The sequence below is a fragment of the Eublepharis macularius genome, chromosome 15 (genome assembly GCF_028583425.1).
Source record: "Eublepharis macularius isolate TG4126 chromosome 15, MPM_Emac_v1.0, whole genome shotgun sequence".
NCBI lineage: Eukaryota > Metazoa > Chordata > Lepidosauria > Squamata > Eublepharidae > Eublepharis > Eublepharis macularius.
Window position 1 is genome coordinate 57596795 of NC_072804.1, and position 27971 is coordinate 57624765.

The window sequence follows — 27971 nt, forward strand, 5'->3', positions numbered from 1 at the left end:
GGTAGGAAATGCTGTTACTTAATGCAAAGTCTGTGTATGTGTGTTCGTGTGCGGGTGTGTGTACTCTTTGACTGTCACCGTTCATACAGCAGCAAAAAGTAAACTTGGTGCAAGAATAGGAGACGATAACTCCAAATGGGCTTGGAAATGCATAGATGGAGGAGTCTGCCTTATCTGTGCTGAGCCCCACCTGTTAAAGCAGGTGAAGGTTTAACCCTTTCAGCACTGCCCATCCATTTATCCTGTCCCCTCCTTATGCCAGTAAGTGTCAACTTCGTGAAAGGGATTAATAAATCCCTCCCCTCAACAGAGTTAACTCAGCTCCAGCTCGAGAACAAGTTGGGCAGGCACAAGCCCCAGCTGAAATGAACAGAAGTTGAGCAAGAACGTTTAAAGAGATTTGGCGAGGGAATGAAAGCCTTACCTGTTGAACATCTGCCTGCCATGCACCTTTTAAAGGCTCAGGAGCTCTGCCAGAAGGAGAAGTCAGTTTCCTTCCTCCTGCTTCCCTAATGGCTGAGCAGAAGCATGTTTGAGTGATTCAGTAACTTTGGTGGAAGAGGCTGAGGGGATGGGGCACAGGCCATGCCTTTCCTGAGACTCATAAAAATCTAAAAATGAAATTCCTTCAACAATAAATGATTGTTCTCAGGAGGAATTATTTCCAAAAAGGAGCAGAAGGACCCATTTTCTTGGAAATGAGGATCCATGTTCCAGTAAGCTCCACCCCCCCCCCACAGTGCTTTCGTGTCCTCAGGACCTCTGGCTGCCCCCAGTTCAAATCCTCAGTCACAACTGGGGTCCTGTCCACCAGTGAACCAGTTATGGGTGCCATTGGTCTTTACAAAAACAAGGTTTGTTTATTTAAGACATTTGTTTCCCGAGTTAGGGACCTCAAGGTGGCAAAGAATTAAAAGGATATTAAAATCAACTTTAGGAACAATGCATATATGTAAAACACCAAATTAAAACAAACAGGGTGGAGGGTTATCAAATGCCGTTTTGAGAAAGTTTAATATTAAACATTATTGCCTTAACTTCTAAAAAATATTCCAATTTACTTCTTTTTAAAAAATGACCTTTAGAATCAGATGCCAAAATTCTGAAACTTTTATTGGATATTAAAAATTGTATCAAATATATGGACAAACTTGGCCGAGTTTTGAAACAAAGGTCTAATGACACTCTGAACATGCTCAGAAATGCCCTTTATTATTTAAATATTCCTCAATTGGAAAACTAGCAATGAAACCGAGTTCACTCATGTGTCTGATGAAGGGAGCTCTGACTCTTCTTGAAAGCTTGCACCCAGGAAATCTGGTGGGTCTCGCAGGGGCTACTGGACCCAAACCTTGCTGTTCTACTACAGACCAGCACGGCTACCAACCTGAAAGTGAGTTCAAAGACTCTCATCTTGGCCTAAATTGTAGTGTTAAGCAACATGTGTGAATGCTCATCCTCCAACCCAAGTTCTAAGCGCCTCCCCCTTCCCTGCCTTTCCATTCTAGGAACTGACATTGCTAACCTTCGGAACAGAAGTGGCATCTTGAATCAGACTGTTGAAATTACTTGCTTTAGACTGCAATGCTTTGAATTGTTAGAAGGGTGTTAAATGTTTTTTTTTCCAGTTCTTTTGTGTTACATGTTTTATGAGGTTTTTAAAATTAATTTGTTCCAACTTTTTCCTCTCTCTCTCTGCGATACCCTTAATATGACATGCAGTAACTTCAGCCTTGGAGTATTGGATTTGGGGGGAGAAAATGTGGCAGGATAGGTGTTGAAATCCCAAAGCAAGAGAGTTGCATTCTTCCCAAAGTGAAGTTTAAGTATTCCCCCACCCCCCACCCCAGTTCCTTCTCCTAAGACTTACCTTGACCATCACTCTTTATCATATAAACGTGTCAGTTGGAAACAAATGCGGAGCTCGGTGAGGTCAGGCCCTGCGTCCATTTGGTCCAAGATTCTTTCCCACAGATGCTTCCGGCAAACCCACAAGGAGGACACGAAAGCCACAGGCTTCTGCTCTTGTCCTGCCTTCGCATCGGGGATTAGAGGACACTGTCTCTGTACAAGGAGATTTCACTGAGCTTTTGGGGCTGACAGGCCCTCCTTGAAGTGGCCCTTCCAAAGCTAGCAGCTCTCCTTGTGTCCTGAGGTAGTAAATTCTGTAAGGAGATCGTGTGTGGGCAGGCAGTCACCCGATCTAGCACTACAGCAAGAGCTGCCACATCACCTGGAGCACGGCTGATTCTCAGTGTACAGCCGCTGCACGTGGCCAGCCGTGAAGAATCGCATCTCCCTCTCAGCTGGACGTGGGAACAGCTCCCGCGAAGAAGAAGAGGAGCCGTAGTGTCCACAGCCAGCAGCAGGCGTGGCAGGCCTGTCTTGGGCTTGGCTCATTTCACGAGCGCAGGTTGTTGCTGGCTGCCACAGCCATTCAGCGGGGAGGCTCCACGTGTGAACTGGAACCAGGTATTGCAGAATCGGCCCCAGCAGGGTTCCGTTTTCGTTCGGAGTGGGCCTGTAGGTTTGCTGTTGGATTGAGCCGTCAGCCCCTCTGGGCAGGGGAAGGAAGATGCTGGCTTCCTTTCAGACCTAGTTCTCTCTTTGCAAATCTGGGCAGGGCGGCAGAAGGCTAGCGGTCATCCTCCTCATCTTCACGTGTTTGCAGTTTCTGCTGCCCTCCCCCAATTCCGGCCTCATTCAGTCTCCCCTTCATTTTCCTTCCTCCCGCTGCTGCTCGTATCCTTTTCCCACCGTATTTTTTCCCCCTTTTTCAGGCTGAATCATCTTGGCTATTGGTGGACTGAGGCTCATCCTGTGATCCTTGGTGGAATTGCCTTGGAGTGGGGGAGCAGGCAAAGACACCTGGGAGGAAGCTGCCTTCTGTGGCTGATCTTTAACAGGGCCAAGGGGGCCATTAGGTGGGTTGTCTCCACTGACTCGCTGGGGGTGGGGGTGGGGGTGGGAAGCAAAGGGCCCTTTAACCCTTTCCTGCCCAGCAGAACAGCCCCAGAGGCTTCAGCAGAGCCCTTCGCTGACTCTGCAGGTCAGCCGCTCCCTCCTGCTCGGAGACGGGGAGCAAAGGCCAGAAGCATGGAAAGGGGCCGCTGGCGGAGGATCCTGCGTGTCCTAAAGTGTTTGCTCCGCTTCCTTGTTTCTACCCTGCCTTCCTGCCCAGCGAAGACCCAGAGCCACTTCGATCCTCCTCCTCTCCCCCGTTTCACCCTCCCAACAACCCTGTGAAGTAGGCGAGGCAAGGAGTGTGTGACTGGCCAGAGGTCACCCAGCGCACTTCCACGGCAGAGTGGCCATTTGGACCGGGGTTTCCCAGATCCTGGACTGACACTAATCGTTACATCACAGTGACTCCTAACAAGTCCCTGCAAGCAGAAAACCATCTTAGCAACAAATAGTCTTTGCAAGGTGTATCTACCTGACGTGCTAACTGCTGGATATTCTTTTTTAATTTGCAGAGAGAGCTTTACGTGGAAAATGCAGTGCATTAAAAATGTCACCTGGAGTGGCAGTCTGTTTACCGCTTCATTTGGCTGCATTTGTAATCCAGGGAAAGGGCCACACGGGAAGACAGTAAAAACAGCTCACCCAGTATCATGTTTCCCACAGTGACGGAGCAGGTGCCCCTGGAAAGCCTGCAGGGGGGAGGGCACAGAGGACAGAGCCACCCACCGCTGCAGCCCCCCTCAGCAAAAGGTATGCTGCCTTTAAACACGGAGGTTCCCTTTAGCCAGCCTGGGTAATAGTCATCAACGTACCTCTTCTTCATGAATTTAAGCTGCTGACATCTAAGGCGGTTCTCGTTGCTACATTCTGTAGCCTGGCATTCCCCAGGTTAATTCTGGATGGTATAAAATATTTTTCTCTATGCTCAATCAGTTGCCCATCAACTTCATTTGGCCCTCCCCAGTTCCAGTTTTGCGAGAGAGAAGGAAGATGCTTGTGCCCAGTTTCTCTGCCCCGCGCCTTATTTTGTGCATCTGTCATATCCCATCCCCCCTGAGCTGTCTTTTCCCTAAGCCGAAAAGCCCCAACCAGTCCGCCTTACCTCATAGGGAAGGGTCTCCAGTCCCTTGTCCTTTCCCCTCACTATTTACAGCTCTGCAACATCCGTGTAGAGACGTGGTGGCCAGAAAAGCAGCCACACCTGAAATCTGCATGGGGACGCAACAGGACTGACACCTTCTGTTTTCAGGTTTTTTCCTGATAATCTCTTGCACAGAATTTGCCTGTGCGTGTCATACAAACATGCCATAAAACCAGGAGTGGAGCCACATTTCTCCTTGGCTTGCCAGGTCTGGCTTCTTCCTGCATTCGCCGGGCATTTTCCATGTGATTCTGTTTTCCCCGCCCTTCCAAACTTCACGCAGTCCTTCTGTCTTTTGCTGTTTTTAAAGGACTGCACATTTATTGATTTGGTTAAATGTATATTTGTATTCCCCTCCTTTTAAAAACCTTTCCTTAAAAAAAAAGTGTTTTCAAGTAGCTGGAAAACTGGTGTACGTACGTGTAGGCGGCTGCTTTAAGGGATACCCAGATTCTGGCCCATTAGAACTGTGCGACTAGAGCCTCTTCCTACTTGCAGATGCATAGGAGCCGGTGCCTCTGAGCTCCATCCTGATATGTACCGCACAGGGCAATGAAGAGGGGAGAGAAGGGGTTGCCCTTTGGGGTTGGGGGGATGCCTGGGGCCCTTTGAGCCTTCAGATGCACAGTTGCCCGTCGCTGCTTGCAGGGCAAGAAGTTCCTTGGAGAACTGGGCAAGGGGACCTCCAGAGCCCTGCCTGGCACTCCATGAACGAAGAGCCTTGACATGCCTGTGAGAGGCAGCGTTCGTTCCTGCCCCAGGTTTATGCCCCTGTGCCCAGTCCATCCCCCAAAGGCTGGATCTGGGTCTGAAGCGCCCTTGCCTGGGTAGCGAATCCGTTGTGGCAGAGGCTGGCCGGTGCCCTTCCCTGCTGGGCCCTTCATTTCATGCTCAGGGTTGAGCTGGCAGAGAGAGAGAGCTGCCCTTCTAATCTTGTTTGGGTGCTGTGGCTTCAGGGCTTTAATATTTTAATTGTGGGGCCCTTGGGTGGTTTTAGAGATGTTATAATTAGTGACTTTGTGCCCTTGGGACCCAGTGTCATAAAAAGCCCAATAGAGAAGGGAAAACAAGTGCACAGGCCTCTATTGTTTATTTTCCTTTCAATTATTCCTGTCCAGTGGTAGCAGTTGGAAACGAGAGCGGACCCTGAAAGGGCAGGCACTCCTGCCTTATCAAACTAGGAAGAGCACATCAGTGTGACATTGGGGCGTCTCTGAGGGGACCCATCCCTGTTTGAAGGCTGTCGGTGAGGGCGAGACTTCCCACGGTCACTGGCAAAGAGCACCGGTAGCCGCAAGTCCAGCACGTTGTGTTTCCCTGTAGAAAGTGAAAGAGGAGCTTTGCTCCAAGGGTGGATGGCTAAACTTGCTCCCTGCCAGTAAGAATGAAGGCGGCTCCTGACTGTATAGCCCCCCTCAGTCCCTGCTGTTACCCTCTTCTGGATTCTGATCCTTGATCGCAGAATAGCAGCTGGCTTTTCTGTCAATGCACTTTTATCCCACCCTAACTCCAAGGAGCACATGTGGGTCCCCCCCTTTATCTTCCCAACAGTCCTGTGAGGTAGGTCAGACTGAGAGGATGTGAGTGGCCCAAGGTCAGCCAGAGAGCTGGGGGCAGACTGCAGCCTTGAGCCTGGGTCTCTCTGGTCCTGCTCGGTAACTCTGATCCCCACGCCACGCTGGCTCCTTGGAAAAGGAAGATGAGCAACAAGTCAATGCCCAGCATTAGAGAGAGATTAGAGAAGGTATGTGAACTGAGATTTGTTAATCAGAGTAGTCAAGAGTCCGGTAGCGCCTTTAAGACTAACCAACGTTATCGCAGCATAAGCTTTCGAGAACCACAGCTCTCTTCGCCTTTGAGCATTCATGTGACAAAGAGAACTCTGGTTCTCCTCCCCTCTGTTTTTTCCTCGCAGCAGCTCCAGGAGTGAGTGTGACAGGCCTGAGGTCACACACGGCCACTTGCATGGCAGAGCAGGGAATCGAGCCTGGGCCGCCCAGATCCTAGCCCGTCACTCTAGCCACTACGCCACGCTGGCTTTTAAACTTGAGTAGACAGATTCAGAGAGGGGAGGATTACATGCAGAGGGAAAGCCGTCATTCTTGTGCCCTGCCTGTGAGATTCCAAAGGCATCGAAAAAGGGGTGTTCACGTGGTCTGACCCAGCAACAAATGAATTGGGCCTTAATGTGGACGAGGCATTGCTAGATCTCGGGTCCACGCAGAGTTGGAACATTTGGGCTGGCGCTTGCTTGATGGAATGGCAGCCTGCCTTTGAGCATGTCAGGAGTGCTTATTTTCAAGCCCCTGGACACGGACTGCTTGCCTCTCTGCCTAGCTGGGTTTCTGCTCTGGTCTGTGAGTGGAGCTTATCAGCTGGCCGCGATGACGGCCTTGCTACTCCCAAGAAATCCCCAACCAGACCAGAGCTTAGAATCTGCTCCTGTGGGTGGCCGGGCTTTTTTCAGCATAGAAACAAACAACACGATAGCACAGCTGCAAGCAGAGCTAACCTGGCTTACAGAAGCCAGCGGGAACGGAAGAAAGTGGCTTTCAGCAACTGATCATTAATAAGTAAGTGGGGAACAGAGGAAGAGGGCACAGGCAAGTTCTGCAGACAGGCAGTAGCTTTTTCAGAGGACATGTGGCACCCGGGAGCACCAGAAGAGAACGGGGCGGGGCAGGCGGGAGCGGGGTGGTGGTGAGTGTGTATGATGTTGTCAACCCAGTTAAAGAGCGCAGAATGCAGCTGTTTGACTGGAGCCAAGCAGGCCTCGGCCTGGTGTGTGCACCACCCTGCATTGCAGAGCATGCATGCAGCAGGAGATGCGGGCCCCTGATGCGGGCAGCTCCAGTGGCACCTCATTCCTCCCTCTGCTCATTAACACTGGGCCAGAAACAGGTCTGGCCCAGGGAGCACAAGCCAAAGGGATGCTTTTAAAGCATCTACAGGGATACCCTCGAAGCAGTTTACAATACAGTGTTTATTTAAAAAGGCTGACAACAACGTTCAGAAATCTGGCAAACAGGTAAAGCAACAGCAGGAAACAAAATGGAGCAACAGATGAAAAACCGAACCCATCACAACCGCCACACCCAGGACAAAGAAACCCACATCAGAAGTGGAGTTGGCAGGAGCTCTGCGATGCTCAGTCCAGCTCCAACCACCAATGAAGGAGGGTCTTCTCACATTCTGAAGAGAAGGGGGCAGGCCCGCATCCCAGGGAGGGGTTTTTGGAGGTTTTGCGCTGCTGTTGAGGAGGCCTGGCCGTGGTACACCTCTGTGAAGACAGAGCCGGACTCTCCCCCTCGGTGAAGGGGAGGAAGAGGCAACCCTGGAGCTTCTTTGTCTCACATCATCCAGTGTTTTAAAGGCTGACACCTGCATTTTATATAGAATCCAGGAACAGATCGAGAACCAGTGGGGACAGGTTAAGGCTGGTGAAACAAGCTCATAATGGCTAGCCCCCATTGTGTCATAGGACTAGCTATGGTCATTCTGGACCAGCTGAAGTTTCTGAGAACTTTGCCAAGGAATGCCCTTGGAAGCCAGGCAGGAGATGGGGGGAGGCGTGGTAGCACTCTTGTGCAGCTCCTGTGAGTTTGCACTGGGGCGTGGGTAGCTGAACTTCCTACAGGCGTGAGGCTCAAGAGGCAGACCTCTCTCTTGGCTTCTTTTATCAGAACCCCAAATCCTGCACCCGCAGCTCTTGCCTTGCTTTGTTTGGAAGTGTCATCTCCAACATGCAGCATTTAGAAGATACTCCATATACAGGCTGTCGGTCTGTATGCAAAACAGGGACATTGTTGCAAAGAAAGAAACGGCCAAGGAAGAACTCTGAACACAGAAGGGCAGAAAATAGGAGGAGTCACTTGCCGGTCAAAGTTCCTCCCTCCCTCCCAGCCTCCACCACAAATTGTAGAGATCAGGGTTTAAATCCCTGGGGGAAAAACAGGGCCCATTGCTGTATATCATCATTGGCGTGACTCAGCATCCAAAAGTGAAGCAAACACGCAGGACTCCCAAGACCACTGTTGCAGATGTCTGCGTGAGCTAGACGCGGAGGAGGCACCTCTGCAGCCCCTGGACTCCCACCGGCAGAGGCGCTGTCACAGGAGGGGGCAACAGACATTTCATGCCTGTCCTCCCCACCCCCCACCCCCAGAGAGAGGTGAGTTTGCACAGAGTCACAGTCTGGGACTGAGAATCCCTTCCTCTGCTTTTATTCAGGGAAATTCCATGACACCTTAACTGTTTTGCTCCTCTACTCCTTCCCGTTTCCCAAGGCTCCAGGAGAGGACACCGCTAGATAACCTTTAGTAGGCGAATATCCAATTAAATATCCATTTGAATGCTGACATCATCACTTCTGCTGCCGCTTGGAGTTCGCCGCCTGGAAAGGCCAAGGCTCAAGTGCACGTGGCATTAAGTCTCTGTGGCTGTGAGACAGCCCCCAAGAAGGCCCCTTGGTGAGTTGCTCGCTATCAGCACATGGCACACTGAAGTGGGCCCCTCTTGGTGGAGCTTACCTCTTGTGATGAGGGACTGCAAGAGCGAGGTGGCCGTTTTCGTATCTGGGGCTCAGGCAGTTGAAGAATGTGTGGGTCAGAATCAGGGGGCCAGGGGTCTCCTGTGCTCACCCTTTTTGCATTTTCCCCAGATGTCTGTCGCTCTAGCATTGCTTGCTGCTTTTAGCTGAATTGCCTGTGATGTAGAAGTTACAGCAAATCTATTTTGGATTTTAATCTTGTCCCTTGATTGCTCGCTGAATTTTTTGCACGTTGCGTCTCTTCCTTTCTGTAGTTGAAGAGCTGAATCGGAGTCCCCTCGGCCCACGTCCAGCCTACTGTCCACTCCTCTACCACGTCTAGCACTCACTCTCACTCCCTTTTCCTGCAGCAGGAGAGAAAGTGCTGATTTCCAGGCACGCTGCTGTGTGAAAGGCGGTCTTGAGAATGCATGAGGACGCGAGTGGTCCACGTGCCCCCTGCAAAGGCTTCCTCGTGTGCATCTGCCCCGGCAGCTACTCCACAAATCCAGGGATCTCCCGCCAAATTGGAACATATGCTAGACCATTCTGTGCAAAAGTAACGTCAGATTTACGCCGGGACCAGATAAGGTGGGGTTCGGAATCCAGCTGAGATCTAGAGTGCTCACAGCCATCTCCGCTTCATGAGCATGGATGGCCCTTCTGACAAGGCGGAGCCTGCGTCACGCCCAGCTCCCGAGAATCCAGAGAGAATGCGATGAAATGGAAACCACGCACCCGAGGGATTTCTGCACCTGGATGGAGTTGTGCAAGGAATCATTCCTCCAAGAAGAGCAAGGAATGCAAGTCTTTGCCTGCTCTCAAAGAACGAGGCATGCATGGGAGGAGGGGCCTCTGCTGGGCCGTGAGACCATTTCGGAGGCCAGGAAGCCAAGAACTTGCCCCTTGAAGCTGAGAGGAAGTCTCTGCTGAAGCTCCCAGAAATGGGCTTTGGGCTGGACTGAGCTCATAGCTGGGGTGTGAGGCTGAGTGGCGAAAGGGGCAGCAGAAGCTGCTTAGCCTTTTAGCTTCCAGACATTTTTCAACTAAGAAAAAAATCCCCTGAGTGAATCTGCTGTTTCGTACGCAAAGGAAAATATGCAGGGATCCAGTCATGAAGAAGCACTTTGAGGGGGAGGAACTTGGGAACCGGAACGTGGCCAGTGAGAAAAGGGGTTCGTGGCCTCTGCTGGCCAGCTCGGAGGCTCCCTTGGGCTAAATGGCAAAAAGGCAAAACCTACCCATGAAGGGAAGGTTTTTGGGAGCCCTTGGCCTGCCTATGGACTTCGCAGCCAGTCCCTGCCTTGTTCGTCTGAGCCAGAGCCACTTGATCGTCTGGACAGCCAGGAGGACATCTCAGACAGCCGAAGCAAAGTGCTGTGTAGGCACAGAACTCCAGCATTTTCAGATTTGATGTGCTTGTTTGTTTTTTAATTCAGTAATGTATTGTGCAACTTTTAAAACATTTGATCTTCAAGCTCGTCAATTTTTAATGCAGTAACGCTGACTTGCCAAATCCTGCACAACCACCCCTCTCCCTTGCAGTATCTGTAAGAGGGAATGCTCTTTGAATCTTTTTGGAAAGAAAACTGACATTAGTAATTCAAACTCAGGCAAGCAAATCTGGCAAATGGTTCCATCCCCCTCAAGATCAGTGCACCATGGAAACAGGCACGGTTTGCCCCTTCGCGGGTTCTTGTGGCCTTAGCCTGCAGGTCAAGGTGGTGGTTGATCGAGCCCTCCCTCAAAACACTTGTCCCCGGTTCAGACTCTTCCCACGCCTTCCTATTTTCCTTTGGTTGCTAGCAAACACTGTGGACATGTGTGCCAACATGAACAATTCCTATCAAGGGAGTCACGCTTGCACCTTCCCAACAGGGAGAGCGTCTCCTTTTAATAAACACACACACAATGGACACAGCTGAGTGAATCAAACAGCAGCGGCCCCAGGGTAATTGCTTGACCTCTGGCTGCAAGCAGTGAAAAAACAGAAAAGGCCCAATGCAGGGAAGGCACAAAGGCAGACGGGCAGGCGGGCAGGCGCGTGTCCAAGACCAGTCGCAAAGCCTGTGCTGAAGCCAGGAGACGGAGGGCTGGGATCCCAGCTCCGGGGAAGGTGGAGGAAAACCTGCATCTCAGCACACCTGTAACCCATAAAGGAAGTGGCTCAAAGACAAAGGGCTGGGAGAGAAGGGGAAGGCAAGAATGGCTTTACAGTCTTCAACATGAAGGGTTGTTTTAAGAGAGGCAGGACCAATTCTGCATCTCAGCTGTGTACAGGGCAAGGCAGCAGGGCGCCTCACATTCAAAAAATGAAGTTTGAAATTTAAGTGCACAATCCTGCCTTAAAGTTCATGCACTTTTGACTTGCTGGAATATCTCACTTTAATGTCGGCATGTCTCAGTGGCAAGATCTTGTAGGCCATCGCTCAGATATTAAATCCAGCTAGCTGCACATTAAACACAGTAAAATACTCCGTTCCATTATCCATCAAATAAACTGTTAGGAAGCAAATATTAAAAGCAATTCTCAAAAATGATCAGGTGCCCAAGAGAGATGTAAAATATCCAGCCAATATTCAGCAGAAAAAAATCCCTAGAGGGAGTTTTGGGGGAAAATAGGGGTTCCTCCTGCAGTTTGAATATCAGGAAGAAGAACTTCCTAACTAGAAATGTGATAGAAGAGATTTGGCCTTTAAGAACAGGCAGGACTTTTTGAAGCTGTAGCTGGATAAGGAGGCCACTTCCTGGCCCTGCACCTCAACAGCGTGAGCTGGGGGCATTGGGATTAGGGGAGCCCCTTTCCAAAATCTGGAAGTATGTTTATTATTTACTTCATTTATACCCCTCTTTTCCTCCTCTGGGGACCCAAAACTGGCTTACAGCTTTCTCCCCTTCTCCATTTTATCCTCACAAATACCCTGAAAGGTAGGCTAGGCTGAGTGTGTGTGCCTGGCCCAAGGTCACTCAGCAAGTTTCCATAGCAGATGGAGGATTCAAATCTGGGACTCTCGGATTCTAGGCTGACACAGAGGGTTGGTCACCTCCACTTCTGCGGCAAAGTGTCTTAATTCAGGTAGTGTCAGCTGATCGCTGGGTTACATAATGCTACACACCTCCCTCCCTCCCTCCCTCCCTCCTTGCCTTTGGCCACTCTAATCCTGCCCCTGATGTGGGGGGTGGGCTCCAGCTGCAGACACGGGAGGAGCTAGCAAGGCTTGATTTTCCCTCCGGGATGCATTAGCCATCTGGGCAGGGCGTTATGTATGTTTGTGTTTCTATTAAGAGCTTGAAATTTGTTGCACTCCAACATATTTTGGCCGTGTCCCAGAGAGCTCAAGGCCAAGCAAGGGGACGTTGGAAGCCTTTGTCAAGAGGTCACAAAGGGGATGCCTTTTCAGGTGGTGGCAGGTACTGGCTGAAGCCTGGTGGGTCTGCACAGCCAGGACTGGGAGCAGATAGGCACCACCCAAGTGTGCCCCACTCATGGGCTGCAAGGGAGCAACTGTGCCAGCAGAATCCCCCGCCTCGGAACCCCCCCCCCGACCGTTGCTCCTGCCCCACCTCCAGGTGGGAATGATGCCTGTTTACACTGCAGGCTGTGTTCGGCCAGGATTCCTGTTACTCCGCAAAGCTGAGTATACATCTAGGGCACTGTATGAATTGATCTGAGTGGGGACGAAGTGGCTTGACCTCACCAGGGCTGCTTGCTTCCCTCGCCCAGCATGGTTTGTTGAAGCTATGAGAGTTGCCCAGGGCAATGACATTTACACACAGGAGGAGGTATGATTTGTTAGACCGCTTTTTTATTGGGTTGTATTCTTATTAAACATCTGTCTATTCTCAGCCATGTTTTCTTTGGAAAATACAGAAGAGAGCCATGCTTTGGCCCGTGTTGTTCCCCCTCCACCCTAACCCTGGCCCTGAAATCTCCACCTGAATGAAAACCCTGCTCCAAAATGCCCGAATCCCCAAACCATCCGTAAGTGTCCAGTGCAAAATACCGCCAACCTGGGCTGAAAATGTGACTCGCATTGGACTCCAAGAGAACATCTGTAGTTTCACATCTCATTCTCACTCACTACCCTGTAAAGAATGGAAATGATTTTTCCAGAACTCCAAGGGCCAAACTCAACAGGTCTTCCTCGTTCATGTCAAAATTGGACCCCCCTGTCCACCACTTCACACCGAAAGAGGGGTGTGTGGGTGAGGGGACATGTCCCCTCCTCCGTCTCCCCCACGCTCTTCACCTAGTACCAGATTCTCAGCTCAACGCTGGAAACGAGACGTTGGAAGAAAAATACTGGGGGCACATGGGGGGGGGGCGGGTTCAACTTCCCACACCGATGCATCCCTTTATTGTGTAAGTGAATCTAGCAGACGCAGACAACGGCCTCTTCCCCCGTGACACTGAGACTGGCTCTGCACTCAGTGGGGAAGAGGTGAGGGGCAGCCCCCTGGTAATTCTCCACGCCTGCTCCCCTCACCCAAGGATTTTGTCCCTAACTGATGGCAGTGCGTATATGTATTTGCCTCTCAGTGGTATGCAAAAATTATGAAAAAGCTCCCAGCACTTACTTCCCATTTCATAAAGCTTGTTTTTTGCACCCTCTGCTCCAACCCCTCCCCATTTCTCTTTCTACTGCTGGTGTTGGAAGAAGGCGGCAAAGAAAACATTTCCACAATTCTTCTGCCACAGCCCTGTCTTGCGGGGAACGGGGGGAGACGAGTGGCGGAATACCCCCAAACAGCCTTCAAGTGGGTTTAGGGAACAGGCCTGATGTTGCTCCTCCACCCCCCAAATATGCATTGTAGAAATTTACCCCCTCCCACACCCTTAGAGTGGTAATTGCTCCAGGTGCACTAAATGGGGTGGGGGGAGAAGAAAGGATTTGGTCTCTTTCGCGCTCTACATCTTGTAGAATGTTCCTTGTTTCTGTAAAGGTTTCTCTACACTGCAGATCTGCTCCGGTTTAGATCGTCTAAATCGGCTCCCACCCAAGAAACACTGGAAATGTTTTACATTCCAGGCAAAGAGGTGGCAGAAACATTCCCACAAAAAATTTGAAAGGTGGTGGTGGGGAGCCATGACAAACGGACCGAGGCAGCAGATCAGTTTACATCTGCAACCTGGACATTTAAACAAATGTGCCTCCCTGCAGAAGCGCTGCCAGGCAGCCTCTGCTTCTCCCCAACTCCTTCCTTCCTGTGTTGAAGGAGAGAAGTAGAGGCCACCTGCAGGCCGGGGAGGGCAGGAGAAGCCCCCTTTCCGCTGGCTGACTTCCTTCCTTCCCCTGGTCCTCCACAAGGTCACATTCTCAGCCTGTGCAATCTTCAGCCGTTAAATATAGATTTATAGATAGATAGATCTGGATATATATTATCATTATTCATAGAGATTTCTGCAAAATATAGCTCCTCCATCTCCTCTTTCCATCCCCCACCTCCTCTCAGCAACTCAAACCCCTTCCTTCCCCTGAAGGGAAGGATGCGTTACAATCTCACATCTATGTTTAAGTGTTTAATAGAATCCAATCCCCCCCGCCCCCATCCCCTTTTGCACCACTGTCCCCTCCCTCTCCTGAAGGAGAACATTCGGATTTGCCACCCCTGCCGAAGCACGCCTAGACAAGTCGCCACTGAAGTATGCTGGTGTCTGTCCCACCGGTGGAGAAAAGCAAGCTGTCGTCGTGGAGGAAGGCAATGTTGGTGACGTGGCTGCTGTGTCCGCTATAGGTGTGGCTCGGGGCCTGTGGGAAGAGGAAGACCATGGGACGCCACTCCAAGCGACAAGGCAGGAAGCCCTTCTCTCTGCCTCCCCAAGCATCTTCCACCCAGCCTCAAGGCAGCACGAACCGGAAGGGGAAGGTGCCCGGGAGGCCTTCCTGCCCAGCGCTGACCAGGCGGATGCATCGGGTGCCCTTTGAGAGTTTCCCAGGCTTCTGCACATTGGCCAGCCACTTCCCTTCAAGGCAGGAGGAGATTTCCCAGTTTGCAGAGATTTGGCAGCAATGTTTTAGGCTGCCAAGTGACCCCAAGCCCAGCGCTCCTCTAGCCCGGGGCCTGCACTTCCTGCAGGCCCTGGGAGATGGCTGCTGGCAGAGGATGCGAGATCTGCCTGTAGGAAGGCCTGAGAAAGAGGACAGGGCCCCGAGCGTGTTGAGAGGGGAAAGCCCCCAGAGGCAGCACAGCCTCTGCTGTGAGACCCAGTCAAGAGGGGGATGTGCGGCTCACCCGAGGCTGGCAGCATGGGCAAGAGAACAAGTGCACTTTGCCAAAGTCGTCAGCTGACGCCAGGAGCTTCCCGTCGTGGGAGCGGCACACAGCGTTGATGTCTGTGCCGTCTGCACCCTCCGGCCATATTCCTGCAGGGTGTGAAGATCCAGTGAGAGCGACACGGCCAAGCAAAGTTGCGGCTCCCGGCTTTGGGTTCAGCCGGGGGCACCTGCGGTTTTGCGCTCGCAGAGCGACAGAATATGGGATGTCCCCACTCCTGAGCACAGCGGGGATCCTTGTCCATTTGGAGCGGAGGAATACGACTGTCTGAAGGCAGCCAGGCACAGATGGTGGCTTTGCCTCTCATGGCTCAGAGCCTCCTGCCACATGAGCCCCGGACACGGGACTTCTCCTCCCCTCCAGCTCCTGCCTCCCAAATATGACATCCAGGAGAGCATCAGCCTCCCCTGTTGTACACTCTCCCGCCTGCTGTCCTGCAGGGGAAGCTGCACACACCTCCAACTCCCAGCCAGTCTCACAACACTCACCGAAAACCCCAAAGCCCAACACACAGGTGGCAGTGGCCCAGTCAACGTTGCGCACGGCCTCAGCGCTGGTAACTTGCCGGCAGGTGGAGGGGTCCCCTGTGCCAAGGAGAAGATTTGAGAAGGCATATATGCAGCAGTGCATGAAAGAACATGCCCCAGTGTTTGGGATTTAGGCTGCGCCAGTACTGTGCAGATGGCAGGAGGGATAAAGGAGGAGGGGGGCACTGTGCATGACTGCCTTCCCCCCAGTTATGGAATCCAACGAGGGGCGCGACAGGTCATTCAAAGAGTGGCACTGCACATGTTGAGTCTTCGGTCGAGAGACTGGCGCAAGCAGCAGTGGTGCAGTCCAAATATATGGCAGATCAGTGGGGCAAAACGATCCCACTCTTGGCCCAGAATGCCAGTTTCACCATACTAAAAGAACCATGCCCAGGCAGCCTGGAGATCAGGAAGCACGGACCCTCTCCGAGAGGCCCTCTTGATGGCAGAGGGCACAGCTTCTGAGGTCTGCTGGCACTTATCAGGACAAGTTATCACCTCAGGATTACAAGCCCAACGTCCATGTAACAGCAAACTCCACGCAGTTATTGCTACTGCGCCTGTGCCCCCAGCCGCCATCAGGAAGCACAGTTTAAGGTCTCCCCATCTTGATGGGCTTGCCAACTCTTCTTAACCCATTTCCTTCCATCTAAAGCACATGAGAACAAACACCAGGGACTGAAGTGAGTTTGACGGTGCCTGACACTGAAAACAGACTCTATGGGGGAGGTGGCTGGGCATGCAGACCCAGCCATCCTTCCTGCCCCCCACCCTACAACGGGCTCCGGGCATGTTCTCCCAGGACACCCCGCCCCCCAGACTCTGGGCCTTCTACTCACAGTACAGGATTTCGTAGTCACCAGAATTGGTAACCAAATAGCTGCTGTCCGAGGCCCAGTCTAGATGGGTGATGAAACTGGAGTGACCCTGAAGCAGACGAAGAAGATCCACCATTAAGGATCTGGAAGGGAAGCAGTCCTTCTCCCTCCACATCAGAAGCAGCTGCACAATGTTTTCGACTAATGTTGGAATGTATTATTTAAAAAAAAACCCTTCCTACTTATTCCAAATGAGGCTTAGATGGTTTGCCCATGATCAGACACGGCCATTTCCCACCCCCCACCCCATTTTCCAGGGCCAAATCAAGCCACCGAAATTAAGTTTGTTATTTAGTGGAGCAGAGCCCCAGCCACCAAGCAAAGAAGAAAGAAGGGGGGGGGGAGGAAGGCTCTTAGAAGAATTAGGGAAGTTGTCCGAGTCTCCCTCCCCGGGCTTAGCCTGCAGCACCCCCAGAGACGGCCATGGGGCAGCCTGTGCTTGCGTCTGTTCCTGTGCAGCAGTGCCCCCTGCTGGCCATTGTCTGTATGGTACTGGGACTCTGATTTCAAAGGAAGGGGGAACAGAAGGATGCCCTCGCAGCCCGGCACAGCCAGTGCGGCTGAGCAGCAGGCACTAGATGCTGTACTGGTGGGTGGGTGGGTGGGTGGGTGGGTGGAGAGGGACTCCACACGAGAAAGTTACTGGGATTTTTACAAGAGTCATTCTCTTCAGTCATGAAAGAGTTACACTGTGTTTAGTTAGAGACGACTAGTTTGCATGAGCCCAGTTAGATGTCGAGTTGTTCTTCGTGCCAAGGTAAAAGTGGAGTTGCATGCTTAATGAACAGAACTAGGAGTGATTATTGGTTGACCAGTTTTATTGGGGGGCAGTTGACTTTCTTTCCTAGTCTCAGGGCACCATTGCTCTCCAGCAAGTTAGACCGTAACCTTTAGATCATTAGGATGTAAGGATGTGGAAGCTAAGTTAGGCATTCTTTATCTCCAGCGTGCCCTATTTTCCCTATATGTAGTACATATTGATTCTAGAAGCTAAAACGCACATGTGTGCTATTCTTTATCACGTCTGTGCGATTCTGCTACTCTGCAACAATACTTATCCAACAAAATTTCATTCAGACACATTCTCTGCGTGTTTCTTGGGTTGGGCCTCCACTCACCGAGCACCTGCCAATGCGCCCATACTTCCTACCGCCTTCAGAAACAGCATAAATGTAGACGAAATTATCGTGGGAGCCCAAGGCCAGATATTTGCCATCTGCAAGGCACAGAAGCAAGAGTCAGGCAACAGGAAGGGGATGTATTGGGGGAGGTCTTGGGGGAAGGCGCCTGGGGGCAGCAGTGGCTTCTCAGAATTCTACCAGGCTGCCTTTCAACTTCTGTGCCTCCTGGCCGGGCAGAGGCAGACCCAGAAGTGCTCCCGGGAGCTTCCTGTCCATCCGGAATGGAGGAACATAGGCAGGAGGGCAAGCCCTCGTGCTTTGAAGTACGTCAGCCCCAGCACTCCTCCCCCAGCCCCAGGCCCCTTACAGGAACAATGCTGTCAGAGTAACCGTTGAGTAGCTCCAGGCTGACATCCCTCAAGTACAAAACCACAGCCGAGAGGCTTCCCAGTCCAGCCCGTGAGCCCCCAGCTTGCCTGTTCTGGATCAGCTCTTCAAGCCTTGCCCCTCCTACCTGGGGAGAAGCTGACGACGGAGATCTGTTCCCCTCCATCTGTGTGGATGGTCACCAGGTCTCGGGTCTCTGTGTCCAGCACCAGCCACCTGGTTGGAAGGAGTGTAGCACGTTAGAGGGGGCCAGGCCAACCCGTGGCGTTGTAGATACTTGAGTGGGGCAGGGTGGAAGCGAGGAGGCCCAAGCCAGGAAGAGCACAGCTTGGGCCAATAGCTTTCCAGTTCCCCTGTCTGGAAATGGAGCCCTGCCTTGTGTGCCATCTGCTGCACAAAGAGAGGAGGGGAAATGTTACATGCAACAACACATGCACCGTGTGTGTCTCTCTCTCTCTCTCTCTCTCTCTCTCTCTCTCTCTCTCTCTCTCTCTCTCTTTCCCAGGAGGGGGAAAAATGTCCATTTCCGTTGGATGACAAAAAAAACGAATACTATAGAGAAAAGACAGCACCATGAAAGAAGCCTGGGGGGCTGTGCGTGCGCATTCCCTGGGGCTTGGGGGCCAAGTGGCACATTCCGTGCCCAGCCCAAGGAGTCCGGCTTTTGCAGCAGAGAGGGGACACCTCCTCCTCCCCCTGAATCCCAAGCTGAGCCACCTGGACACACAGCACAGCGGCCCCCCCAGAAATCGTCCCCAGCAGCTCTCTGCGCGTCCTTCTTCCACTATGGGATGGCCATAATCTCCATGGTTCTCAAGGGGCCCAGTTACCTGCCAGTCACGGTGCCCACCACCAGCACTGAACCGCTGGGGTGGAAGCCAGCTGAGCGAGCCGCATCCTGAAATGAGAGGGAGGCAGCTGTGCAAAGGGCAGCCGTGCAAGCCAGCGGATCATACCCCAGACCTGGACAGGACACCATGCAAGGTCTGACCCAGTCTCCAGCTCGCACCCCATTCCTTGTTCTATCAATAAGCCCCTCTTGCTCACCTCAATTCCCTTGCTCCACAGGGGCTGGTGAGTGGCCACGCTCCACAGGTGAACCTGCTTGTCTTGCCCACAGGTCAAGAACTGGTCCAAGGTAGGGTGGGTGGCCAGACCCCAGAGTTCCTCTGTATGCCCCTGGCCAAAGGGAGACAAGTCAGTACTGTCAGGTTGCGTCGCCCCTGCCCAGCCGGCAACACCAGCCGTCCCATCTGCAGCCTGGAGGTGCACCTCTATAGTCACGCCTAGCACAAGGCAAGTACCTGCACCAGCAGGGAAAAGCCGGCCACCAAGGATCCCTGGAGCACTGAGTTACGGGTAGTGCCCACAAAGAGGGAGTCGCCCTTTCCTTCTGCAATAGTGCGCACTGGCCCAAAGCCCTCGGGTACCTGCAGGATGAGACCGAAAGAGAAACTCAAGGAAGAACGGGGGACAGCCATGGTGGTCAGTAGTGGATTTGCATGTATCCAAAATATAGTTTCAGGTTGCAGATAGCATCAAAAATGTGCATGGAGAAGAAAGAAACAATCAGATATTCATCCTAAAATGACCTCACAAGCAACTTACAGGCATCAACCCTGCCCCCACCTACAAATGACAATTAAAACGCAATACAGATGCTCTGTGGGGAAAGGACCAGAATCCAGCCGTGCTGGGTGTGACTCTGGCTGCTCCGTGTCCTGTTCTTATTTCCCTCCTGGAGCTGTTCTTAGCACCCAGAAGTACCACCTTGTATGTTGGCACGCATCCCCAGACCAGCCCCTCTGATTGGGCAAAGGAAGGCAGGAAGTGCTGCTGCCTGGAAGGAGCCCTCCCCGCCCAGCCTGTTACCTCATTCTCCTGCAACTTCTGGTAGTCCCGTCCCCAGAGCACCACCCTCCGGTCCCTGCCTCCTCCCGTGACAATGGTCCCGTTCCTCAGTACGCACAAGCCGAAGATGCCGCCTTCGTGGGCTCCTGGCACAGCGTGGCAAATCCGATTTCCCCCTGCCAGGCAAAGAACACTGCTGTTAAATATAAGGAGCATCTCCGCATTTGTGTGCGCTTTGCATCTCCCTGGAAGAATTTCTCTCCCACCCTGGAGGCCGTGAGCAGTGGAACCCATTGACAGCAAGGGCCGTGAAAGGCTGTGGGGGAGCCTGGGCAGCTGCCATACATAACAACAGGCACTGTGTGACCATGAATAAAAGAAAAGGAAGATGCTTATCCATTTGGCCAACCTACGCTATTGGTTCAGCCCTCCGGTAACGTGACCAGATGCACAGCCAGACAGATTCAGCATCCCCTGCCCCAACCCTGATGCCCCCCCATCCTCTCCCTCTGCAAAAAGCCCGACCTTTTCCCCAGATGTAGAGGTTCCCCCCTGAATCGCCGGTCACCGTGTCTCCGTTCTCCGTGAAGGCTACACACAGAACATACTTGGGCTTCTCATGTTTCTGTGGAGAAATGGGGGGGTGAAAGAGAGGGAGAAACAGGTGAGCCCCCAAACAAGGAATGACCCCACCTCGCCCAAGCAGCTAAGCACTGTGCTTCACAGGGGCTGGGCCAGGAAGACGATGAGATCCCAGCTGGACAGAAAGCACGACAGCACGGACAGCAGTTAGAGCCAACCCCTTTAGCAAACACCACAGAACCGGTTGTCCTGGGCTGTGTGCGCACAGGGGTGGGGGCAGTTGAGTCTTCTGCAATGGGGAGAGGAGAAGAACACCCACCCCACTACCAGATACATCAAACTGGGAAACGGCAACCAGTAAAGCTCTGATCAGAATAGCTGGGCTAGCAAGAGGATCTCGCTGGCTAATCATCATATATTTACCAAGGGACAAACACTGCGGAGTGCTCAAAAAGCTGTTTGGTCACATTTGCAAAATACTTCTGAATTTTCCTCTTGCCAGTTCCTGCACCAGTGGCGTGCAGGACTGATGACTCCAGTTTTATTCCATCTGGGATTCTGAGGCTTAGCCCAAAACTGTGCTGCAAACCTGCTGGTATCTTCGCAGCACAGCGAATCCAAGCACACCCAACGGGATTCAGAATCCATTTTGTGGACTCCGTACATCTTTGAACTCTGCCTCTGCAGGATTTGGGGGACTGGCTACTGCACTTGGTATCTGCTTTTGATGGACACCAAACGAAGGTGCTCTCTCTCGCTGGGAGTCTGGATCATTTGCGGGGTGGGGCTGACTTGCCACTGGACCCTTTTGAGTAACAGAATGAGATAAAGCACTCTTGAGTTGCCCGAGACGGCACTGTGAGATTTCTGGCACTGGGCTGGGGGTGGGACGGAACTTGAGCTTCCAAACACACTGCACTTCACCGGTGCTTGTAACCCACATAAAAAGCAAGGGGAAGGGTTTGTGCAACATTTCTCAACACAGCCTACCAGCGAGCTCTCCTCAGCAAGTCTGTGCGCAAGGAGGGAGCGTGCAGGTGCTTCTGGAGGACAAAGAACCGTCCGCTGCCCTTACCTGCCCATTGTCCTCGGAGCCCCCCCCCCCTGCCCTCACCTCAAAAATGCCTTGCCGCTTGCTCAGGCTGCCGCCGTCCAGCGTCCAAAAGTGGATGTGGGATTTTCCGCAGGTGATCAGCAGCGCCGGTTCCGTTGGGTGGAAGGTGGCCGCCAGCACAGACTCATTGGAACACTGGCAGAGGGGGAGGAAAGAGCCTCAGACGGTGGGCGAGGGAGCTGGGGGCGTCGCGTGCAAGGGCTTGTTGGAAAGAATGGGGTGGCTTACCTTAACGTCGGCCAGCTTCTGCTCCTTCTGCCAATCCCAGATGGACAAGACGTGGTCATTCGAGTCGTCGACCGCACACAGGAGGCCCCCTCCGTTCTGCAGAGAGAAAAGGGCGTGGGCAGAGGCCTGTAACGCTTGTTGGATTTGTCATGAAAGAATTACAGAGTTTCCGAAACACATCAGGATCTATATACAGGAACAGAAAACAAGAGGCAATTCGTCCCCGTCTTATTTTCTAACCCTGGCTTTGCCTTGCCGCCTCCTGAACTGATCAGGTCTGGGAGGGACCGTGGTCAGCCCAGGAGACAAGCACTCTCTGAGCATCTCTGAAAATCTTTTTTCTCTTTGATGGCAGAAAGGAAATTGACTGGGGATTAGGGATAGAAGAGGGAGAGGGTCTTGCTTACCGATTTGGAGAATCCCACGCAGCTGATGGCTCGATCGAAGGGCCCCGGCCCCAGGACATGAAGCGTGTTCAGGCTAACAGAGTCCCAGACACGAACATGGGGAGGCAGTGGCTGGGGGGGGGGCGGAGAGAAAAGGAAGCAGCTTCTTCACACAGTGCACAGTTCACACACACAGAATTCACTGCCACAGGAGTTGCTTTTCCCCACAAGTTTGAATGGCTTTTAAAAATTAAATCCATTTCATGGGGAAAGCAGTCTCATTGGCTTGTAGGCGTGAGAGGCCAAAAAGGAACTCCCCTGCTATGGGGCAGCCGAACAGTATACCAGAGGCCAGAGACAAACAGCAGAGGACTGGTGTGTGTATGGGGGCACTTTCACACAAGCGTCTGAAGGGATTTGGCCACGCCTTCCCAGAAACTGAATGCCGGACAGAAGCTCTTCAGCTCCTCGGCAGTTTGCGTGTCAGCAGAAGGACTCTTTCCACACACACCTGCCCCAATGTTGCCGCTGGTGCTTCCTGTCTGCCTGCCTCTGGCCCCCAACTTGCCACAGGGCCTTTACCTTGCCATCTTTAGAAGTCCCGGCCACCTGTCCTGTTGCTATAGTTACCATATCAGGATGTACAGCCAGGCTAGGAGAAACCAGGAAGAGCCTAGGTCACACAGACTGCTGAGGGCCTCCCCAAAGCCAGCCACATCCTAATTTATTTCCCAATATTTATTTCAGGTTCTAATATGTATACATCACTTTGCAAGGCCCGTGGCTACTTTCATTTGCCAGTGAGAAAAAGACGACATCGTTCTTCCATGTGTGGAGGGACAACGGGGGGCCAAAGGGGCATGCCAGGACCAAACGTGGTGGTGGTGGTGGCAAAGTGGGACCCTGCCAAGTCTCCACTCTGTTCACTTTCCACCCAAACGCCTGCGTCCAGCCAAGAGGCGGGGCAGTGGTTCCTGCACCCCTATGGATCCCGGCCCTTGTGAAGGCCTACAGGGGAGCAGGTCTTCAGGAGGCTGATTCTATGGGGCGGAAGGGCTAGGGCCTTCTCTGTTCTGCCCCCAGCCAGAAACACCACCTCTGTTTGGCGCCGACAGTTAAAGCTCCTCTATCAAGTCAGCGTCCTTCCGTGACTCAGAATTTTCAGCCACGCGCTTTGCCTTTGAGATCTGCTCAAATATGCTGCTTTTATCTCATGGCTTTTTACTCAATCTTGAGCTTGCTGCCTTTGACAAGCATCTTCTGGAAAGGCTAGTAATAAAATTTTAAAAGCAAACCCATAACGTACATTCAAGCAGCAGCGCACAAAAGAAGGGCTTTCTCACAGGGGGTGAACGCTCTGATCTTCCTCTGGGCCAGAGAAGACAAACCTTTTCAGGCATCTCGGAACCAGATGTGTCTATTCTGCATCACTACCATCCACGTAGGAAATACACACATTATTTGCTACACGATGTAGGGAGGAGAACTTTGTTTTCGTAGCAAGGTCTCAGCACTGCCCCCCCCCCGCCCCGCCAACTGTATCGTCTAGTTGATATTCAAGCTACTTTCTCCCTATCGCGAATTGGCAGCCCGCCCTTCTTGCTCCTCTGCAACAATCTGTGTGTATAATAATACCACCACCACCACTGCCACGCCCCTCTTACCACTTGATGTCATCTGTGTGGCCCAGGTAATGGCGCTGGCGCTGCTCTTCCACATTGTAGAGGACAGCCACAGCAGCCACAAAGTACACAATCTCGCCTGTGGGAAGCAGGAAAAGGTTGGCCCGGCAGTCACGACCCCGATAGCCATAGCTGGAGCGCACAACATTGAGTCAAGGGGGAAAAATATAATCAGAAAGTCCCAGGACCTGCTCTGGGGCCACAGGAGAGACCCCCAGGCAGAGCTGTGGAAGGGCCCGGGTGCACAAGGCACAGAATGGGAGTGAATTTTCTGTGCCAGGGACCCCTTGCCTGTCGGAAGAGGCAACCGTGAGCAAGGTAGACCTGGGCCTGGTCTGGCATAGTTTCATATGTACACCCCCCGTACCTCCCCCCGTTTTATTTGAGCAAGCAGCTTTGAGCAGGATACACCCAGTCCAACTTCAGTTTCTTGTGGGGCAGTTCCAGCTTCGCATCCAGGCTGTAGGTGGCAACGACATCATCAGGGACAAACATCGGGATGGGGCGCCCCCGTAAGAACATCTTGACGTAGCCATCCTCTGCGTGAACATCAAGGAGATGCAGCGGTGGGGGGACACGGGAGAAGGGAAGGAGAGGCAATCTGAAGTCTCCCGATTCCTACCACGGAGCTCACAAGCCCCCAGGGCCACAGAGGGAGCCCGACTGCACTCCACACACAAACTCCCCAATCGCATCCCTCCTTTCCAGCCCTCTCACCCCCCCCCCCACTAAAGGAGGCCTGCATTTAATGGGTCTTCTGCAGCAGGTACAATCTTCTGCCAGGGCAGGCAACCAAGCGAGCTGCCTGGCAGTTTGTTTGTGCAGCCTGTGAAGAACCAGGCGGTGCTCCTTGACTCCTCCTCTCCCCGGCTCAGCCAGGATTCCCGCCTGCACACGCTCACATGCCGCCCCCTCACTCGAATTGTGCCCAGGCCCCGCTTGTGGGCTCTGGCAGAGTCTTGCTCCCTTCCCCCAACATTAAAGCAGAACGGGGGGGTTGGCCCCAACTCACCCGCGTTGAAGGATGCTTCTTTAGGTTTGCTGTGAGGGAAAGAGAGGGAGAGGAAGCTTACGATAGAAGGGGAAAGTGGGCACCTGTCAGAAGTGGGGCACTCCCCCCACCCCCCCATCACATTCGTGCCCCATCTTCCCTTGCTCTCTAGGGCTGTGCTCCTCCCACCAGTAATTTCTCAGTGGGAGGATCAGCCAACCAAATCTTGGGCATTCCCAATCAGTCTGCAAGATGAACAGAGCTCAGCGGCTAGGCAGTGCACGGAAGCCAGTTCTTTGCCCACAACGCCTGCTTATCTAGGAGCAACACACACCAGAGAAACTAATCGTAGAGGCAGTACTGTTCACTTTGTACATGCGGTGTGAGTGTGTGTGTGTGAAGGCAGGAGGACTAGCTGGTCAAACTCTGGCCAAGCATTTTAAAAACATCTTTTATTAGACTGGGTGGAAGGGGGGTTACCAGATACATTGAGGAACCCACTAAATTAGTTGATAGCTCGTATGAAGCCACTCGCTTCACTTTCAAAGCTCGGTCATGAATTTACAGTTTAAATACATTTGCCCGGGAGCTTAGCGGCCGACATCCACTTGTGCCCCTTTGGAGATGCCCACCTCACCTTCCACCAGGAAGCTCTGCTGTGCTGCTAGCTGCCCCCCTTCCCCCCCCCACTGGGCAGGGACAAGCACGTCTCCTGCCTGCCCAGGCTAACAAATGGAGCCTGAAGGAGCCTGAAAAAGGAAGGCGTGCTGTGGTGTTCTTGGCATCAGGGAACAATATTCAAATGCAGTGAAGTTATCACAATTGCATCTGATTTATGTAATTGTCACAATAATTAAGAGACAATACACAAGTGGTCAGTGGATTATCATGCCAAGACTGAGGGATGGAGAACCTTTTGTAGCGAAGTCACATCCCAGACTCCGCTGGCCTCAGCCTTGAATGGCCTCGTGTGTTCAAGGATGCCACACTTCTGTGCAACTCCCTGCCTTCCCCTAACAAAATGCTTTGAATCCTCAGGATACGGGGGGGGGGGGGGGGACAGTATTCCAAAGGAATAAATGCAGGAGTAAGTGAAGATTTCAACTGCTGGCCGAGGGCCAAAAGTTTGCTGAGTTCAGCCCTTGCCTTCCCCAGAGGGCGAGCTGGAAGCTAATGGGGGAACTTCTGCATCCATTTACCCAGAACCAGAGAAATCCCAGTAGGGACAGGGATGGGCGTTGCCAATGAGTGCCCTGCAGGCAGCGCTCCAAGCAGCACCCAAGCCTCTGCCTGCCTCCTAGTGATCTGGCCGTGGGAGGAGGGCCAAAGCACTGGCAGGCTGACAAGGCCTTGGGCCCAGAGGCACAGCCCCTGTTGGCATGCAGAAGAGCCTGGTTGGATCCCGAGACTGTCAGGCAGGCGCTGGGGCACCTGAGCAGCCTTCCAGGCTTCTGTTGGCAGCGCTGTTGTTTGCTCCCAGTCCACCTTTCTCCCTGAAGCCCAAGGGGATGGCATCGGCGGGCTAGTTTTCCCGTCCAGCAAACCCCGAGGAGCCTGGCCGCCCCGGAAGGGCTCCCGCCAAGGGGCTCTGGGCGCGCGGGAGTTTCTGCCCCTAGGAACGGGCTTGCCTTTAAAGGAGCGCCGGGCTGAGCCGGGAGGAACTGCGGGCGGCCGAGGCGCGAGCTGGCAGAGCTGGGCGGCGCCGGTGCTGCCGCTTCCCGGCCCACCTGCCGCTTTGATCTTCCGCGCCCGAAGTAACTGCTGGCAACGGGCGGCTCTCCCGGGAGACGCCCTCCAGGCCCAGCGGACGCGCGCTGTTGAGGCCGGGCTCCCCGGGGGCCCGCTTGAAAATCAACCGACGCGGGCGCGTCCCCGTCCCCCCCACAGCCACTTGCGCCACGGCCTGTGGCTGCCCCGGAAAGGGCACCTGCAACCGCCAGCCCCGGGGGGCTTCCTGCCCTCCTCCTGTCGCCTCGACCTCCTGCCCGCTCTCCTTTGCGCCCGCAGGGGTCGGAGCGTGCCCCGCTCCCCTCTGCTCCTCTTCCTGGGCAAGCAGAGGCGCCGTTCAGTCCCGGCCCTCCAACCAAACGGGCTGCCCGGGGGCGGCGCCCCAGCCTCCAGAGCCCCTGGTAAAGGAACGCCAGGCGCGCCGAGCGAGCCAGCCCCTGAGCTGGGGGGTGCCCCCGGGCTGCGGGAGGTCTCCGAGGCAGGCCGTGCGGCTGCGGCGGGAAGGCAGCCAAAGCGAAGCCGGCCCCGCTTCAGTCCTGCCAGGCTCGCTCACCTTCGCCCCGCGCAGCCCAGCCCAGCCGGGGCTCCCCCAGGCCGGCACCGAGCAGCAGAGCTCCGAGCCAGACCTGGCAGAGGGGCCGGGAGGGGGGGGATTCTCCCAAAGGAGCCCCCCGGCCGGCCCCTCCGCCTGCAGCCAGGCTGTGCCGCGAGCCCTCTACGGGTGCTCAGAGGCGCCCTGGTCTGCCCGTCGCCCTGCAGCCCCGGGCTGGAGGGGGCGCTCCCCGCCCTTACCTGGGGCTGCTGCTCCCCGACGCCTTCCGCATGGTGGCGGCCCTCCGCTTCCCTCCTTCGGCCGAGGGGACTGTTCTGAGAAGCGCCGGGGACGCTTCCCGGCCGGCCCCGCCCCGAGGCTGGAAACTTCCCGGCCGAGGCTGGAAACTTCCCGGCCCCGCTAGCGCCTTAACTCCCGCCGTGCCGGAGAGCGTCGCCTGGGGGGAAAGCGGCGGGTTTTCCCACGGCCGGGACCCCGGAGCGGCTCGGCGAGCTCCTCGGAACTGGTGGGCTGACTCCGCCGTAGGAAGGCGCATCAGCGACCAACGCGTGTCAGCACTGCGTGCGTGTGTACGGCGCTCCGCCTGCGGCCAGGAGAGCGGGGCAGAAGGGGAGCTGCCCCGCTGCTCAGGGCGCTTCTGGGCGCCGGACGGGGAGGTGGCCAGGAGAAGTGCGCCCAGCGGAGGCATCCGGTCGCACCCTGAGCGCTTCCTCCTCCTCCTCCCGGCTCCGGCTTTGAAATCCGATCTGCAGCCCTGACCGCTTCCCGCTCCCCGTCCGCGCTGGCGGGCTGAGCGGCGCTGCAAGACCTGAGCGGCCCTGCAGAGCGGGCCTTGCGCGACCTGAGCGGCCGGAGCAAAGCGGCTGGCGCGCTGGAGAGGCAGCCCGAAGTTTGGCTGGGAGGCGGCGGCGTCACACGTACCCTTCGCGCTTCCCGCTGCAGGAGCTGCCGGAGGAAGGGCTGCGGCTCCGCTGGTCCTTGAAGCTCTGGCGCTTGAGCGAGGCCGGGCGCTCCGGAGAGGGGCAGCTGCG

General features: G+C 54.0%; 1 protein-coding gene across 1 annotated transcript; it reads right to left on the bottom strand.

The window, feature by feature from the left end:
• Positions 1–12419: 12419 nt before the first annotated feature.
• Positions 12420–27590, bottom strand: EML2 (EMAP like 2). The gene is made up of 19 exons (XM_054999132.1): positions 27180–27590; positions 24681–24709; positions 24078–24207; positions 23651–23800; positions 22569–22638; positions 22008–22118; positions 21601–21696; positions 21373–21507; positions 20202–20301; positions 19698–19852; positions 19130–19255; positions 18873–19004; positions 18656–18723; positions 17953–18041; positions 17436–17533; positions 16279–16366; positions 15398–15493; positions 14868–14998; positions 12420–14383 (listed from the first exon to the last, which is right to left on the bottom strand). The coding sequence occupies exons 1-19, from the start codon at positions 27473–27475 to the stop codon at positions 14258–14260; spliced, it is 2226 nt and encodes a 741-aa protein (XP_054855107.1). The 5' UTR covers positions 27476–27590; the 3' UTR covers positions 12420–14257.
• Positions 27591–27971: the final 381 nt, after the last annotated feature.